The 18,095-nt window shown below is 40.9% G+C and overlaps 1 protein-coding gene and 1 long non-coding RNA gene across 6 annotated transcripts in view; one reads left to right on the plus strand and one right to left on the minus strand.

The window, feature by feature from the left end:
* Positions 1 to 4,662: 4,662 nt before the first annotated feature.
* On the minus strand, positions 4,663 to 6,982 carry LOC309349514. The gene is made up of 3 exons (XR_014159993.1): positions 6,854 to 6,982; positions 6,143 to 6,227; positions 4,663 to 5,990 (listed from the first exon to the last, which is right to left on the minus strand). It is a non-coding gene; the product is annotated as an uncharacterized lncRNA (long non-coding RNA).
* Positions 6,983 to 7,075: 93 nt separating this feature from the next.
* GATB (glutamyl-tRNA amidotransferase subunit B) overlaps positions 7,076 to 18,095 on the plus strand; it is a 57,787-nt gene continuing 46,767 nt past the window's right edge. For 4 of the 5 annotated variants that reach the window (XR_014159882.1, XR_014159883.1, XR_014159884.1 and 1 more), the window contains exons 1-3: positions 7,076 to 7,253; positions 9,927 to 10,077; positions 17,753 to 17,866. Coding sequence is in view for 1 of the 5 variants with exons in the window: in XM_081875352.1 (XP_081731478.1) it covers positions 7,102 to 7,253; positions 9,927 to 10,077; positions 17,753 to 17,866 (417 nt within the window). In the remaining 4 variants the exon portion in view is untranslated. The remainder of the gene's footprint in view (positions 7,254 to 9,926; positions 10,078 to 17,752; positions 17,867 to 18,095) is intronic. The other variant, XM_081875352.1, reaches the window with a different exon arrangement.

An 18,095-nucleotide genomic window follows, 5' to 3' on the forward strand; every position in this document is an offset into this window, starting at 1 on the left:
CAGTCACTCATGCACTTTTTACATGTACCTTTGGTGACTGTGACTCAGACTATAAACAAGGTAGCCAACATTGTGTCCTCTAGGTGTTATTGGGCTCCAACTCCCATCAGCCCTAGCTAGCAAGTCCAACGGTGAGAAATGATGGGAATTGTAGTCCAACAACATCTAGAGAAGCGGCTGACTACCACTTGTCTACAGCCTTGAGCAAGTTACTAACAGTGCGATAAGACCTATACATGACTACTACTCAGAACTAAGCTCAATGACCCACCCTTGCATCGTGGTGTTCCCCTTCTGTTGTTAGATGTATTGGTTTTTATGTTTCTGTGCTTTTATGTTTGTACATATTTTATGGGCTAATAGCCGTAAATAAATAAATTTAAATTTAAATACTCAGAACTAAGCCCCATTGAGTTGAATAGGATTTACTCCCAGGTGTATAGAAACTGTGACTCAAGTTGAGCTGAGATTTAAAGGTCAGCTGAGATTTAAAGTGGCAACTTAACAGCTGTTAAACCACACCCATTGCATTTGTTTTGTTTTACATTGGGAAGACCAAAATTTTTGTTTGGTTGGTTGGTTTTTATTTTTGCTTCATGGAACAAACACATTACAACACACCAAAGTTCCTCCTGTGTACTCTCTTGGTGAGAAGTTTCAAATCAGGCTGTCAATTTTCTTGCTTGGCATGTACAGTACAAATCTAATACTGGGATCGAGGAAGGCTATCAACTGAAAGGACAAAAAAAAGGTGCCATCTACATGATATCATCAGACAAACTCATATTTGTCTTTTCAGTCAAGCAAAGTTGGTTGCCATATTCTGAAGAGCCAATATTTGCCATGAGCAAAAGGCTGTTACAGAAGCCAGGAGCCTGGCCTCATCTGCCTTTTTGTTGTTGCCTGCAATGTTTGACTTGGCTCTCCAACTGCATCACCAGGAGTGATCTGCTCTGCAAACAACCTTAGTGTCTTGCCCCCACTATCTCTGCTTGTCCTGGAATAATAAGTTGATGAGAAAGAGGTGGGGTGGGGGCAAAGGAAAGAACATGGCAGATAAGTGGTTCTGCTTTTTGGGACCAAAAATGGCAGGTACTGTAGTGCTGTTTTGGGAAACAGTTGTCTTTTTAACATTTTCCCAGTCTACAGTCTCATACATGTACTAATGATTAAAAGAATACAGACATAACAGTAGAATAATCTGGTACATTCTTTTCATTAATGTTGTCATTGCAATTAAAACAATTAATGGTTTTAATAAATACTAATCATCTAGGAGCTTGAAAACATCCCTTAATGTTTAAAAACAGCCCCCATTATTCTTCCTTAAAAGAGACACACACACACACACACACACACACACACTTGGCTTTTAATATGATGGAATTTGTCCCAAAGCCATACTCTCCCTTTCAAAATCTAACAGAGGTCCAAGCCTATCCTTATCCCATATGCTGAAACAAAACACTCAGGAAGCATACCTTACACTCTGAATGCTGCACACAGAACTCCCACAAAAAAGGATAAGTATGTGTTCTAAACATAGCTTTCAAGAAACATGACTTTAGAGGTTTCTCCCTAACACCATCAAGTGAAATTCAAGGTCTTCTTTCATATGAATGAGACCGTATGGTTTAGACCATTACATTAAATAACAGAACTTTTGTCCTACATCAAATCCCAATTTACCTCTTAGGCATTTTTGTGAAATCCTAAACTGACCAGCTCAGATTCGCTACAACATGCACTTTGTGCCCTGCCCAAGTAGTTATGCCTACAGTTTCCACATATTTCATAATAGTCCTCCTACAATATTTGAAACCGCCTGCTGTTCCTGGAAAGAACTCCAGTTATGTGCATCTTTGTCACCTAAAACTCCACGCTAATCCTATTTCACGATATATCCTCGTGTGACCCCCATCTTAAAGTTGACAACATTCCCTTTTATCCAGACATCCCGTTATCTACAGCTACAACAGGAGTGTGCTCACTGAGTTTTTAGTTGGGTATTTAGTATCTCTGGGAATGATCCTAGCATTGAAAGGTTTACACATCTCCAGTTCTAAAATAGGATTTAAAGCTTTCTAACAGATGCTTAGTGGTATCTCCAACCACAACCCCCGCTAAACACACATAGACACTGCATTGGCCTAATTTGATAATTCATTAGCAGGACCAATTAGTACAATCAGCCAAGGCAGAAATTTGTAAGTAGATCTCTGTCCTCTCTGCCCCTTCTATTTCTAAGTCTTTCCTAAGACCAACAGCTGACAAGAATGCGGGCAATCTTGACTATTTGCTTTAGTACTACTGCATTCCATTCACATTTTTCTCATAGCACATTATTCTTCAGGAGCACACTTAGAGAGGCTCCACCAGTCCCAAGATACTGCTCTCAGGAGTGAGGTGGTCTTCCCACTAATCTATGACTATAACACTACTCTAGTTGCAATTAATTATATTACAAATATTGATCCTTTGCTAGTCCAATGTAATCTATGTATTTCTTTTACAAACATGCTGCTCTCTTCTTGAATTGCATGCTTGGAATGGTTTTTATGAATACACTCTGAATTTTCAAAATGGCACCCAAGCATCTAGCATTCAGTTTTATGAAGTATACTGTACAAGGGAGGAATCTCTCTCTCTCTCTCTCCTTTGCCCTAACCCTAACGCAAGGGAGGAACCTTGAGATGATGGCAACCAGTGGGTTCAAATCACAAGAAAGCAGATTTTGACTAAATATCAAGAACTTTCTGACAGTCAGAGCTGTTTGACAGTGGAACAGACTTCCCTCGGAGGGGGTGGACTCTCCTTCACTAGAGGTTTTCAAACAGAGGTTGGATGGCCATCTGTCAGGAATTCTTTAATTGTGATTCCTGCACTGCAGGAGGTTAGACTAGATGTTCCTTGGGATCTCTTCCAAAACTACAGTTCTATGACTTTATGAGGCGACTTTTTAGTATTTAGTATAGTTAGGGAAACAAGAGAAGAAATATAAATCACTTTTTAGAGGAACTAAAATTACATCTTGATGTTATTAAGTATCCTGAGAAGATGCTCTAAAAAAATAAATCCCCGCAAGAGTAGAAACAATACTACCAAGCAAATCCCAGTTTAGCCCCAAATTTAAAGTTATGTGGAAGCAGTAATTTGAAAAATACATTTCATACATTTCCTAATGCCCAACACTTGGGAAGTCTATTATATATGTTAATGTATAAGGGTTTATGCATGCAGAGAAAAGGACAAGAAAGGGTTAAGTTAAGTGAGCCGGCATTTGGCCTTAACTTGAAGTGTTTTAGGTATTGTGTTCTCCTTTAGTGGGTTGGATGTGTTACTCTGCCTTCTGTGTATATGAATGTTTTCAGCTTTAGTTTTAGTTTTATATTGGCTAGCTTTTTGTATTCTATTGTATAATCTGCTCTGGGTTTACTTTTCATTAAAAAGTGGCTATTAAGTGCAACAAATTATAATAATTATTGTTATTAGAAACTGCTTTCCCAATGAGGAAAAGCCACCATAGGATTCAATGTAGATACACAGAATACAGCTAATACCAGTTCTTCTTTGGAAGGAACTGAACCAGCGTGTCCTAGTTTGTTAGGTGCTTGACTAGTTTATCTCCCTGCAAATTTCATTGGCTTTAACTTATTTTCCCCCTATTTTGATTTTAAATTGTCATAAACCACCCTTAGTGGTGCATAGACACTAGGAGGGCGGAATAGAAACATTTTGTTGTTGTTTAGTCGTTTAGTCGTGTCCGACTCTTTGTGACCCCATGGACCAGAGCATGCCAGGCACTCCTATCTTCAGAAACATTTTACATAAATAAATAAAATAAATGCCTAACATTCCTCACCTCCTGACCTAAACTGACAGAAGACCCCCATACCTTGGTAAAGAAAGTCTCTGCTCCAGCTGGTAGACTTCATCCAGCAGTAGTTGAACCCTAAGTTATTTCCAATGTTGAAACAGATGCAGTAGATTACTGTTTGCCAACTTAGTCCCTGGTGGCTGGGACTGATGGGAGATGCAGACCAAACCAGCTGAGGATACAGGCTGGCAAAGGCTAACATGCATACTGGGCCTCTTTCGTGATGAACGCGCAAACACAACCCTGACCTAGTAATTGCCCTGTCCCTATGCTGAATAACTGTGTGTTTGTGCATATCTTGTACAACTGATTCACAACACAATGCAAAAGGCACATATTATCTGATGCAAAACTAACCCAGACACAAGAAAGAACAGGGCAAATACCATGTAGAATTTAGGAAATACAGCTTTGATTTCTTCTGCATTCCCCAATAATATTCTACTGCAGAACCTCTGTGGTTGCAATTAAACTTGAAAAGAAAGTGATAGTTTCCCATTCTATACCATTATGCTGCCTAAATTAAAATGAAGAACAATGGCTGCAGTTCTATACACACTTACCCAAGTGTAAGTCCTATTGAACTCAGTGCAGCTTACCTCCAAGTAGAAATGCATAGGATTGCCCTGCATATTTATGAATGTGTTGGTTTTATTTGTATCTCCCTACACAATGCTAATTTCATGTTTACAATTGGCAAAGGATTTTTTTTATCAGAATAACATATTTTTACACTAATACTCAATCCTGTGATAAACTGGATGTGATGAGACCTGGATGCTGTATAGATGTCTCTGCTGTGCTGGACACAGAGCTTTTCGCACAATAAAAAAAACAAAAACCCAGAAACTCTAATAAACCTTTCAAGGCTCTGCAACAGCAGATGATATAAGATCCAAAATGGCCCTTTTTTTCCTTCCAGAAGTGTCACTGAGGGATTGCTTCCAATCCTTTTATTGCTGCTAGAACAGTTTGGTTCATCTTGCGCAGGATGAGAGAATTTCAGAAAACAAACAATCATCAACTTGAAGTCTGGATGGAACAGTTAAATGTAAACAAGTATCTGCTGCGTTTAACTCCCGGTCTGGTAAGGAGCACCAGTAATTTATAGAGAATTATAAGCATGCATTTATCATTTCTATAGCACTTTTAATATGAAGAATGCTTTACAATCCATTCCTTATGTCCCTTGCTTTCTACACGCCACGTTAATTTCATATACTTCATAATTATTTGCAGCCAAAAGCAGAAAACTTGGGCAATTATTCTATAGAGCACTGTGCCCTTTTCTAAAGGGGGAAAAAGTGTCCTACCCCGTTTTCTGCAGCTTTTTTATGGTTCAGGGAATGTAAAATATTGGCTGGGGCCTTGTGTACTCCACTGTCCTCTACTGGATAATATCACAGCTACTGACTCAAAGTGCCCATGACTCATCATCTTTTCAAGCAAGTGTCCTACAAAGATGACACAAACAGCATCTAGTGCACATTCAAGTGAAGCCTCAGGGGGCTGGGAATGTAGATCACAGGTCTGTTTGTTCTGTTCTTTATGCCATTTACCTGTTCAGCTGGCATCTGTGGTATATTCTTGCCCATTTGTTTGTACAATATTAAACTAGTGTCTATAACTGCCTTCGGTCCCAACTGTGAAACCGCAGCCCCGTTTTGCCAAGTACATTCTAGACACTGATCCAGGTGCTAGCCAAAATCTTCACAATCAAGTCTAGTCAATATATATGCTATACATGCCACAGAATTATTTGTGGGACACCTGGGGGGGGGTTATTTAGTGTGGGCTGTACCACCACTTTGGGCTGCAGGTAGAATATGTCATTTCTTGTTATTATCTTACATTTGATGACAACAACAAAAAGTTCATTGCAGGTAAAAAGCTAGCATATCAGGGAGCAAGGTTCTAACCGAGTTGTTCTAGTTTTCTTCTCACATTCAAGTTCACACAAGGGAGCAATACAAAATGTGATTTCCCATCTGTTGTCTGAAGTCACACAGTCCATGCAGACCTCCCACCTCATTCTGCTGCATATGTAGACCCAGTCTCATCCTGTTGTTTTGAACTGAGGAAACATCCACAAGGTCTTTCGTTTGCATGTGGTCTTGGGAAAAAGAGTCTCAGGGTAGCAAATAGGCAAGAAATGAGTTAAAAACGGCAATACAGCAATAGTATAATAAGCTGTGTAATATAATGAGAGTGTAATAGCTATGTAACAGAGTGAGAGAGGAAACGCTGGCACAACTTGTACCTTACCTATTGAATGTCCATCTTTTCAAGGACATACAAGAGATCAAGCCTCAAGATATCCACTTACGGAAAAGAAACAGCGATTCACTCCCTTAGGGTAAATGACAGAGAGAATAATGTATTTCATTTATAGGAGCCTGCCTATTAAAGTATCCCAGCTGCTCCTATAATAAAACACCTACAAGTGACTGACAACGTACCACAATGATTATGCACATATTTTTGTGATGGAACAGACACTTCCACCACGAAACAATACCAGGCCAAACCCTGATAAGATTTAAACAAAAATGAAATCAGCCCACAACAGCTATAAATAATCTTGAGCATATCACCATTTCAGCATGAAATTGTTTTGCTCACATTACAGGGAGATGCTCCAGTGCTAAAGAATACGATTTCCAGATAAATTACTGAACTTTCCATTGCATAATTTTCTGTGAAAGCCGGACTCGTCTGGTGCATGCATCTTAAAAAGTATAATTTCCGTGCTTTCACGTTTACTGGGTATCTTGTAAGATTATATCTCACTTGAAAAATAAATGGATAGTCAGAAAAGGAGCAACGGACATTGGAAAGAGGATTCTGTACGTGAACTGGGTACAGAGAGAGAGAGAGAGGTGAACCAGTGGAACAGGCAAACTACTCTACAGTACTGCCCTAGGTTCCTTTTGATGCCAGACCACAGGCACCTAATTTTGCACCCCACCCGCCCACCTGCCACCAGAGGGAGCGTGAACCATCGGCCTATATCCACCGGCAGGAACGGCTGCAACAGATCAGCTCGCCTTCTCTCCGTACTACTCTCCCCATTGGACTTAGAAGGGATCCGTCGCGGTGCACCACGGGAAATGCTTTTTTGCTTCCCTTCGTTTCCTCTAGTCCGCGCGCGGTCGGGACTGCATTTCCCAGGAGGCGCCGCAAGAGGAGGTGGATCACCTGACGCCTCACAAACTCCGAGCAAAATGGCGGCGCCCGTGCTGCGGCGCTGCCGGGTTTGGCTCGGGGCTGGGCATCGCAGCGTCGGGAATGTCGCCGAACTGCGCGGCCCGGAGAGTCCGGTGGCCGCTAGCGCGCTCTGCCGGAGTGCGAAAGAGATGACAGAGAAGCAGAAACGGTACGACAGGGAGGAGGAGTAACCGGGCTGGGTAGAGGAAGGACTCCTGCCGCATATTCTCGCTTCCATCCCTTGATATGTTTATTTGTGCTTCATGCATTTCGTCTCCCTAGGGTGATATTCTGCGTTTTTGTCAGCCTCCCCCGTTCTCTTTTTCCCCCCCGCTTTCACGACGCAGAGTAATTTTTAATCTGACTGTCGCAAAGGTCTGGATAGGAGCGGTAGTAGAATAAGGTAGCTAACAAACCGCAATCCCTGGTCTCCCCCACCCACTGCTCCACACAAAAAAAGCTTGTTTCTCAAAGTTTAAAATAAAATGAAGGTTTATACAAATAGACTGAGGACCGTGTCAAAAAGTATACATTTCTTACCCATTTTTAAAAACCCAGTACTATGGGTTTTTAAAAAGTGCAAGTGTTCCTTTTACCAGTGGCACAAGTTTGTGGAGGGCAAAATGTGCAGCACCTGGAATACAGGAGACGGTTCTTAACTCAATGGTAGAGCATCTGCTTTGCATGCAGAAGGTATTGGCTTCAAGTCTCCAGGAAGGACTGGGAATACCCCATTAGAAACCTTGGGGACCACTACCAGTTAATGAAATTAGTACTGACCTAGATGGACTAATTGTCCGATTCAGTGTAAGGAAGCTTCCTATGTTCCTATGCATGCATCACAAAAAATAAATATACAGTACGTGCACATTGGATTATGATGTCTGTACATCTACTTCCTTCTTTTCCTATAACTGTATAATAAACAATACGTTTGGACGTTTGGAGCAGCCTTTAAATTGCAGTTTCAAGCACACATGAGAAACTGTTTCATTAAAATCAGCTTGTTGTGGTTTTTAAGCTATCTACAATGCAACAAAGAGTCTTGTGGCATATTTAAAAATTAAAATATAGACACCAGTTTTTTGTGGACTAGAGTTTACTTCATCAGATGTGTCACCAGAGTATCATTCAGTCAATAAAGTCAACTCCAGTCCACAAAAGCTAATAAAACAATAAATTTGTTGGTCTTCAAAGTGCCATGAGAGTCTTAGTTGGTGTTGCAGTAGAAACCACAAGCGTAGCTATCCCTCTGGAAATTACACTAAGACAGACATCATGCCAAGATCATGGTGCTCTTTTACAGAAGGTACAATTTGGGATTCCCACCCAATCCTGTAACCCATGGGTAGGCAAACTAAGGCCTGGGGGCTGGATCTGGCCCAATCGCCTTCTAAATCCAGCCCACGGACAGTCCGGGAATCAGCATGTTTTTACATGAGTAGAATGTGTCCTTTTATTTAAAATGCATCTCTGGGTTATTTGTGGGGCATAGGAATTCATATTTTTCCCAAAAAAATATAGTCTGCCCCCCCACAAGGTCTGAGGGACAGTGGACCAGCCCCCTGCTGGAAAAGTTTGCTGACCCCTGTGTAACCTTTGTGGCAAAATATGCCATTTTAGTTCTAAATGCATGTTGTTCCATAATTTATTCTGTGAAGTTCTGTTGAATAAATATCCCATGGATGGGGAACCTGTGGCCCTCCAGCTATTGTTGGATTTCAGCTCCTATAAATCTGAGCCAGCCTGGTCAGTAGTCAGGGATGATGGGAGTGAGAATCCGGTAACACCTGCAGGGCCACAGGTACCCCACCCAGATATATATATCTTTTGCATCCTTTTCCCCCACCGATATGTTTTGAATTTAAGCAGAATAGTAACTTAAAACAATATTCAACAATAACTCCTAATTACTTTTTATAATAAATGAGATGAGAATGGGAAGCTCACTTTGTTTGAATAATTCCATTATAGAGAAACAGAACTTTGGTCTTGGTTGGGTTTTTCTAAGCACTATATTTGATGTATTTGCTTAGAGCTTTTCTGCTTTCCTAATCTCCCATCTTGATCTAAGTACTTCTGTCATAGCTACGGCGTAAGCTTGACTTCACCAGTGAAATATGATATTTCTGTCTTTTCTTTGTACAAGTCCAGATAATTACTTCCAGAACCTGTCAAGCGGTTCAGGCAGTAAAGGTGACTGTTCTCTTGCTCATATAAAGATTATGGATGTGAGAGCTGCAATTACTTTTCAGCAGATAGGAAGGGGCTTGTTCTTCCTGTTCAGAGAACCATCTCTTCAGTTGAAAAGATGATTTCTCTATTGCCAGACTACTGATGTTTATGCTAATCCAGTATTAATAGTGCTCTGTAGACCCACCTTTCCCAGCTTGAAAGTGACCATCTGACAGCATATGCATAATTGAATATGCCACCTGTCTGTTGGAGATTTCTCATACATAGAAGGATATCAATTAATATTTATTTTCTATTTCATAATCTCCACTGGGTACAAAATTGGATACCTGTCCAACAAACCCATTCTGGATAAAATTAACTTCTGAAATGCACTTTAAATCGATGTAAGGCTTTCAGGATGTGGGTTTCTTTTTGCCTTCTAACATGCTGCTTTTTGTACAATTTTCAGCTGTTTATGAAAACATTTCACAACATCTTTCGATGTTCATTATACAGCATTTGTGGGCTTGTAGTGTGCTCCAGCACACTGTTGAACTCTGATACTTTTGACATTTGTATTCTCCACCACACCACACCCCAGCTGTTTTAGAAATTTGAATTGCATCAACCCAGCTAGTGAATATTTCTTTTGGCTTTCTTTTAGGAATGTTCCCTGGGCAGCAGTGGTAGGCCTGGAAATTCATGCACAGATCTGCTCCAACTCAAAGCTTTTCTCTGGTTCACAAGTCCAGTTTGCAGCAGCACCTAACTCCTTAGTATCTTTTTTTGATGCTTCTCTACCTGGAACTCTACCTGTAAGTTTGAATTGAATGCTTATATTAGTATTGAATTTTCAACAACAAAGCCTGTCTTATCAAACAGGAACAGGCAGCCACCATTAATTCTTCAGGTTTTTAAAATTATTAAGAGTCATAATGTTTAAAAGGGATACTAGACGGTTGAAACACTTCTATCTAAGAAGGAACAAGCAGCTTGCAACTGGCCCTCTAATTTCCCTCTACCTTTTCCATCCACATTGATTCCTTTTTGTGTAATCTTGCCTTTTTAAATTTGTAAACTAGAGGGCAGTGCCTCTTGTCTCACTTTCTTTTTAAAAAAATATTAGTATTAGCTGTTTCGGCATACAATATTTGCCTGAAAAGCAGGATACAAATATAACCACTTCAAATAAATCACCATTATTTAACAGAGCACCATCCATGTTACATGTACTTATAATAAGCTTAATAACAAAAAAAAAAAAAAGACAACTGTCCTTACAGCTGGCTCACATGCACCCCAAGACTTAATAGAGATTGTTCCTTTGCTTCTCCTGCTACAACAGGGAAAGTAATATGGGTTTGGTTCTCTGGACTTGGTAGAGCCACTGACTCCACAGGCTCTGATTTTCCTTCAGCTTTAAACACTGCTAGCCTTTTACGGCAAGGTGGTATTTCCCTGCTGCCATAGCAATCTACAACATGAGCTTCGGGTAGTTTGCCACCCGAATGCTTACTTTGAAATTTGCCCTATGCCTGCAAGTGAGTGGAAGATTGTGAGCCTTCCTGACTGATTTCCTAACCAAAGTATAGATTTTGGCCAAGCAGTTTGAAATTATTGACTTATTTTAATACGCAAAATTAGGTTCTGGCCTTTTAGTGCTCCAGCATAAGTTATTTGGTGGGATTCAGTAAGATTACCTCTGCTTGTGTTTTTCTGTAGGTATGTATAGAAACATAGGAAACTGCCTTATACCAAGTCAGACCATTGGGCCAGCTAGCTCACCATTGTCTGCTTGGCCTACTTTTCCCCAGTCCTCACTGGAGATGCTGGGACCTTTTGCATGCAAAACATGTGCTGTACTGCTGAGCCATGTCCCTCAACAAGAGACTGGCATCTGCTGCAATAAGATTATTGGATATTGAACAAGTTGCATGTGGAGAGAGTACTGCTAGGTGTGGCCAATCAGCTTTCAGCATAGTGTAGTATTGTTATATTCCTTATTTTGGACAGACTACGCATGAAGAAAAAGCCTTAAACCTACTGGGTGGTATCCAATGGTGCCTTTTGCCTTTGCATAAAGTGCTTCCATTCACGTAAGTTGGGACACCCCCATCTTCAACCGTCTCCCTCTAACCCAATTAAGCCAACTGTTCTCTCCCTTCTAGTTGTTAATGATGGTTGAACCCAGAATGGGATACAGCAGAGAGGGCTGCAGTAAGTAGGAGGGATTGGCAAGAAATTGGTATCATTTTCAACAAACCCTTTCTGGATTTAAGGGCATAAATGGATAAAATCCATTGGTGGTTTTGTTGTACAGTGGTGCCTCGCAAGATGAAAAGAATCCGTTCCGCGAGTCTCTTCGTCTAGCGGTTTTTTTCGTCTTGCGAAGCAAGCCCATTGACGGCTTAGCGCTATTAGCGGCTTTTAGCGGATAAGCGGATAAGCAGCTTAGCAGCTTAGAAAGGGGGGGGGGAGAAAAAAACCCGCAGGAACTCGCAAGACATTTTCGTTTTGCGAAGCAAGCCCATAGGAAATTCGTTTTGTGAAGCACCTCCAAAACGGAAAATTCTTTCGTCTAGCGAGTTTTCCGTCTTGCGAGGCATTCGTCTTGCGGGGCACCACTGTACGTGTATGGCAGTTAAATGTAGTTGGACCTCTTGTGGGAAGCAAAGATGACCTTTGTGCTATTTTTTTTATTTGTAACGGAGCCTGTGCTATACAAACAAAAATTCCTGGATGCAGCTGTTGATGTGTCTTGTAGCAGGGTCCTGGGTTATGACTGAGGAACACCCATCTGAAGTGTTGTAGAGCTGTTGTCCATCAGAATTGCCTACATGAGGCAAAAATGAGTGTGTGTTGTGGTACAGTGTGTTTTTGCTGTATCTATACCAATAAAGTTGTATGTTGTGAGCTACCTTGGGAGGGTTAATCCTGATAAATATAAACATACATAACACCTTAGAAGTGCCTAGATAAAGAAATAAAGCAAAATAAAGTTACGTGTGAAGATTGTCCCTAAGCACACATGGAATATGTGTGATGGCAGCCTGCATGCATCTTACCATATTCTTCTGGATTTCTGTACATTTTAAGTAGAAATGGTTGTTCCTTTTACAGTTGTTCCCTAGTGAGAAATCTTGAGCCTAAGCTGAAACAGCCTTCCTTTGAGATAAGAGCTCCTGATTAGTAGTCAGCTTGATGGCTAACCTAATGAAAAATTCGTGATCTGCTCTTGTTCACCTCCAGCAGAGGCTTTTATCTGTGCAAGGAGAGGGAAAGAAAAAAATATATTTTCCTTTGCAGTTTTTGGTAGATAAGTTGAAAGTGGATATTTAAAAATGTTAGTACTCGAGTGTCAGAATGTGATACAGAATTCTATTTTTATTTATTAGTATGACTGCTTCATAGGTTTTATTTTATTTTATGGTTTTAGGCAAGAGTAATGGTACCTTCCTCGTTTTAACAGGGTACTTTACTGTGCATGAACATCTTAATGGTTGCACAATTTAGTTAATGGAGTATTATTCCAGATGTGATTTGGCATCTGTTTTAGGCTTAAAATTCTGTCTGCTTTAAACTTAACAGATGGAAGAAGTAGTCCTTTAGATACTTTAGTTGCAAAGGAAAATTTCAGTTGTTTTAAACACAAGACTGTTTATATTTATGCAGTAATTGCCAAACTTTCTTATAGCAGATTCAAACAACATGTTTCCCAGCACTGTTGAAGGTTGGAAAACAGACACCAGGAGATCTTCTAACTAATCATCTGTGGGGAGGACTTTTGGGGAGGTGGGCATTAAAAGCAGTCATGCAGGAGAGGCAATTGAGACTGATGCTGGGAAAGGTGAGATTTAACACTTTACCTGCATCATTGTCCTAGTCTAGATCACTCATTCAAAGCTATTATCCCCATAGGAGGGGTGGGTGGTGAGAGAACATACACCATGCATCTCTTCTGCTTTGAACTTCATTGTACTCTCAGACAGACTGAAACAAAATGGAGAACTCAAGGACACACAAGAAGGGATTGTTTTAAGTGATTTTAATGCCCTCAAAGTTATCTTTTACTTTATATGGGTGGTTGTTTTGGGAGACATTTTTGCCAGAAGGGCAGCCCATATGTTTAGCTACAAATCTCCCAAAAAGTCATACAGCTCACACAGAGATATATGCCCACTGGTTGGGCATTAGTAGCAATGGTACACTGACAACGCCTGATGCACACAAAGTTGGCTGCATAGGGTTGGGGCTTGCATCCAGTTAGGGAAGATGGCCTTATACTTTGGGCTCTTTCACAGAGTTCACTGGTGTCCTCTTCCTAAAACATGCAAGGAAACAATTCCTAATTACCACCTCAAAATCCCACTAACATTCCGCATTAAAAATATTTCTGAAATCCTAGTTTTAAAGCTGGCACAGTGCATTTCTTGAGAGAGCGCTACAAATTGGGGTGTCTCCAGCTTGAATTTTGCTATACCATGAAATTAATCCCTTGTTTGGCTACATTTTTACCAAATTGGCTGTTCTGCTTTTTAAACATTGCATACTGCCACTGGGCATTTGCTGGATGGAGAGTTTGGTCATTCGTGCCATGAATTTGATGTTCCTGCTTGAAGTAGCGAGCAGGGTCTTTCATGAAATGGGTGTATAATATTTAGTCAGCTTAAATCTACTCGCTTGGTTACTATGAATTTTATATTGATTTCAACTTCAGTAGGTGCCAAATGAGGTCAACATTGAGACTTTTGCAATCCTAGTTGTGTGCCAACATTTTTTATAGCTGGGGAAAAGTTAAACCAGGAGAGTGTAGAGCTTAATTATTTTGAACCTGAAGTTCCATATCAATAGTTAATTAATTTAGATTAATCTGTCACCTGGGGAATGATGTCTACAGCTGAACGTTGAGGAAGAATCATTTTGTTTACTGGAAAAGGTCCTGTGTCTGCAAAGGGATTTTTTTTGTGGTCTTCATTATTCTGTACTACAGTATCTAAATATTTCTTTGATCTGTCTTAAATTAGTTTTGCATTGGCAGAATAAAAAATAAAGAGCACAGTTCATTATTAACTTTGGCAAATCCCTTATGTAATTATTAATGACACCTCATTTGAGGTAGCAAGGGATTGAATGTGATGGGTTATTTATCTGGAAGAAGGATCCAGCCCATTCACTGAACTAAACCAATACATGCACATTGATGATTAGCACTGAGAACATCTCTTTTTCCAATTTGTGCTGGTAATGCAGGACTGCCTTTATTGAATTTCTCTTTTCCACAAACGCCAATATTTGAGGGCTTTATTATGCAAGAGCTGCTTTCTAACAACACAGTTGTGGTAGATTAGTGAATCAATAAACTTGTAATAGCTCCTAAACATCTATATTAGATTTAAGTTTCCTGTTTTTTTGGTGTTTTAGTTTTTTTCTGTAAAACCATGGATTTTGGGAATCCCAAATTGGAAGGTCATCCAGTCTGGGATTAAAGATCTCATCTCCTCCCCTCTCCACAGATACACAAACGCACACGTTTGGCATTAAGCTGCTTTGTCAAAATAACCCATTGGCCTACCCTAAACACACACATGTATAAACAATTGCATATTGTTGTCCTTCTTTTCTTGTAGGATCAGTATAGCAGCTGCCCAAATGTGCTTGCTTGTGCCAGTAGCAGACATATTGTTTACATACCTTTTACTGCTTACTCCCCCCTCCCCCCAGGGTTGTGTGCTGTTGGTGTGGAAGCACTGAAACCCACATAAGTGGTCTGAAGCTTTCAGCTAAGTTCTACATAAGTTTTACCCTTTAAAACTTTAGAAATGCTTTTAAATAAAACAGTGATGAAACCCAAGTGGCAAAAAAAAAAAAAAAAGGCTCCAGTTTCATGCAGATAGCTGAACAGTTAAAAACCAATGTAAAATGCCAGGAGAGAGACAATTATGGATATTCTTTTATTTTGTAGAAGAGAAAATTTACAACTGACACCAGAAACACTTCCTGCATAGGAAACTATTATTTTGACACTAAAACAATTTAATACTTCAACAGTGTTGGCAATCTCTCATTTTGGTCTACAAGTCAGGACTAATTGGATCCCGTTCTGCTGCTCTTTAAACATTTCTGCTGTATTTTACGCATTTTTATGTTAGGCTCAACAGTTTTCTCAGATGTATAGCGAACACCCAAGAAGCCATACCAGTTACACAAAAGTTTTAACAGCATCCTAGATATTTGTTTGTTTGTTTGTTATATGTCATCTTTCCTTCAAATGTATGTCTGTATCTCATTACCTCACTAGATTCAGATTTTGGGTTGCTTCTGTTGTTGTTTAGTCATGTCCAACTCTTCATGACCCCACGGACCAGAGCACGCCAGGCACTCCTGTCTTCCACTGCCTCCCGCAGTTTGGTGAAACTCATGCTGGTAGCTTCGAGAACACTGTCCAACCATCTCATCCTCTGTCGTCCCCTTCTCCTTGTGCCCTCCATCTTTCCCAACATCAGGGTCTTTTCCATGGAGTCTTCTCTTCTCATGAGGTGGCCAAAGTATTGGAGCCTCAGCTTCAGGATCTGTCCTTCCAGTGAGCACTCAGGGCTTAAGAATGGATTTCCTTAAGAATGGAGAGGTTTGATCTTCTTGCAGTCCATGGGACTCTCAAGAGTCTCCTCCAGCACCATAATTCAAAAGCATCAATTCTTCGTTGATCAGCCTTCTTGATGGTCCAGCTTTCACTTCCATACATCACTACTGGGAAAACCATAGCTTTAACTATATGGACCTTGCTTCTAGGACTGAGTTAATTCCAAAGCCAAATCATTAAATTCCTTGGGGCAGGGGACTAAGACTTGACACATATCATAGCCAAGTGGTATATATCTCAGGAAAGATTTGGAACTGTGTGTCCTATTTACAGACTGGCTTTTTGTTTGGAAAGGGCCATTGCTCAGTGGTCAAGCATCTGCTTGCATATGCAGAAAATCCCAGGTTCAATCCTCAGTGCCACTGGGTACGGCTGCGAAAGTCTAAGAAGAAAGAACCACTGCCAGTCAGTGTAGACATCATTTTATTATATGGACCAATGCTCTGACTAAATACAACACAGCTTCTTAATTTCTACACGTTGACGCTCCTGTCCTAGAAAGCACGGGCATTACATCCTCCACGAAGAAAGCCATGGCAGAGGGGAGGAGGAAAGAAAATGTTTGAAGTGGAGGAAGTTCCTTGCAGAACAGCAATAATTTCTTCATCTTGCTATTCCAGACATCTATACTATGATGGAGCACAGAATAATGGCAGTTCAGCTGCCATTTGAAATCAGTGACAATAGGCACACTTTGAAGCTCCATGTTAAAGGAAGCTTGGTGATTTCTTTCTGTTTAATTTAAGGGAAGGATGGAGAACTTATGGCCCTCCGGATACAACAGCAACAGCGTTGGACCATTGACCATGTGGCTGGGGCCGACAACAGAATTGGAGCACAACATCTGGAGGGCCGCAGGTTCCCCAAGCCTGACTTAAAGCTGTATTAACCTGGCCTGAACAAATAAATACCCATGTCCTTATATTAGAAGAATTTTGGAAATCTGATTTGGAGCGTTATCAAATAGTCAGTCTGAGTGTCCCCCTCCCCTTCCACTCCAAATCCTGAGGATTTGGAAGGTGAGTTGGCACATAAATAAATTGACATCCCTTGGCATGAGAATGGAGAGTATGGCCATGCCCACAACATACACTGAAAGCACTGTTATATGACTTTAACAGTCCTGGCTTCCCTCCAAGAATCCCGAAAACTGTACTTTAAGGGTGCTGAAAGTTATCAAGAGGCCCCTCACAGAGCTACAGTTCCCAGCACCCTTTGAAGGAAGCCGTGCTTGATAAAACAGCTTTAAATATATGGTGTGGATATGACACTGGATTTCACTTTTATTTATTGCATGTTATGAGGCTTATCTGTGCCCCACAATCAGAAATGATTTTGTGCAGTGTCAGAAATTACACTTGCTTGCTGCTTACCCTCTGTGTATCCACACTTTTCCTTGGTCTTTCAAATCCAAATGACACAAAGAAAATGCCTAGAAAGATGTCCCATGTTGCTCTGGTCCTCAGTTGCCGTCTGAAGCACCTGAGCTTTACTGTAGCGCTATAGGAACCCCTTCCTGTGAGTTGACCCTTGCCTGTTTTTCACTTACATCAGTAGCTGGCAAGGGTGGGAACCAAAACCTTAAACCTGAGACGTGCCATATGTTCAAAGCATGTTTCTATCCCTGAGCAGCAGCTTCCACCCCACTCACTCTGGCATGGGAAGATACTCTTTTGCATAAGGCTCCAGCGTTTTGCTGCTGAGGCTGAGCTTCCCACGCACAAAAAAGACAGATAATGCTTCTTGAAGGCAAGCAAAGTGGAATGTGCGTTGTTCAAATGGCAGTGTGTGGGAGAGGCATTTGTTTCATACTGGGTATCTGAGTGAAGTCATCTGTCATGTTTCTTTAGGTTCTCAACAGGAGATGTGTAGAAGCCGCAGTGATGACGGGCCTTGCGCTGAACTGCACCATAAACAAGAAGTCCTTGTTTGACAGGAAACACTATTTCTATGCAGATCTGCCTGTGAGTATGTATTGAGCTTTGTCCCTCGGCAAATCGGAAGAGGGGCAAGCCTGGAGAACTGATGGGGAAAACAGGCTGGGAGAAGAGATGGTTTTTTGTTCTCTGCCACTGTTTTGCCCATCCAAGCACTGAGCCCTGATGAATAGGCAGCTGTAGCCAGGCTCTTTCTGATTGAAGGTGATTGTCCTGATTGCTGACTGCAGTCCTGCGCCTCATGTTTCCAATGGCT

Source organism: Podarcis erhardii (assembly GCF_964252035.2).
Source record: "Podarcis erhardii genome assembly, chromosome: 9".
NCBI lineage: Eukaryota > Metazoa > Chordata > Lepidosauria > Squamata > Lacertidae > Podarcis > Podarcis erhardii.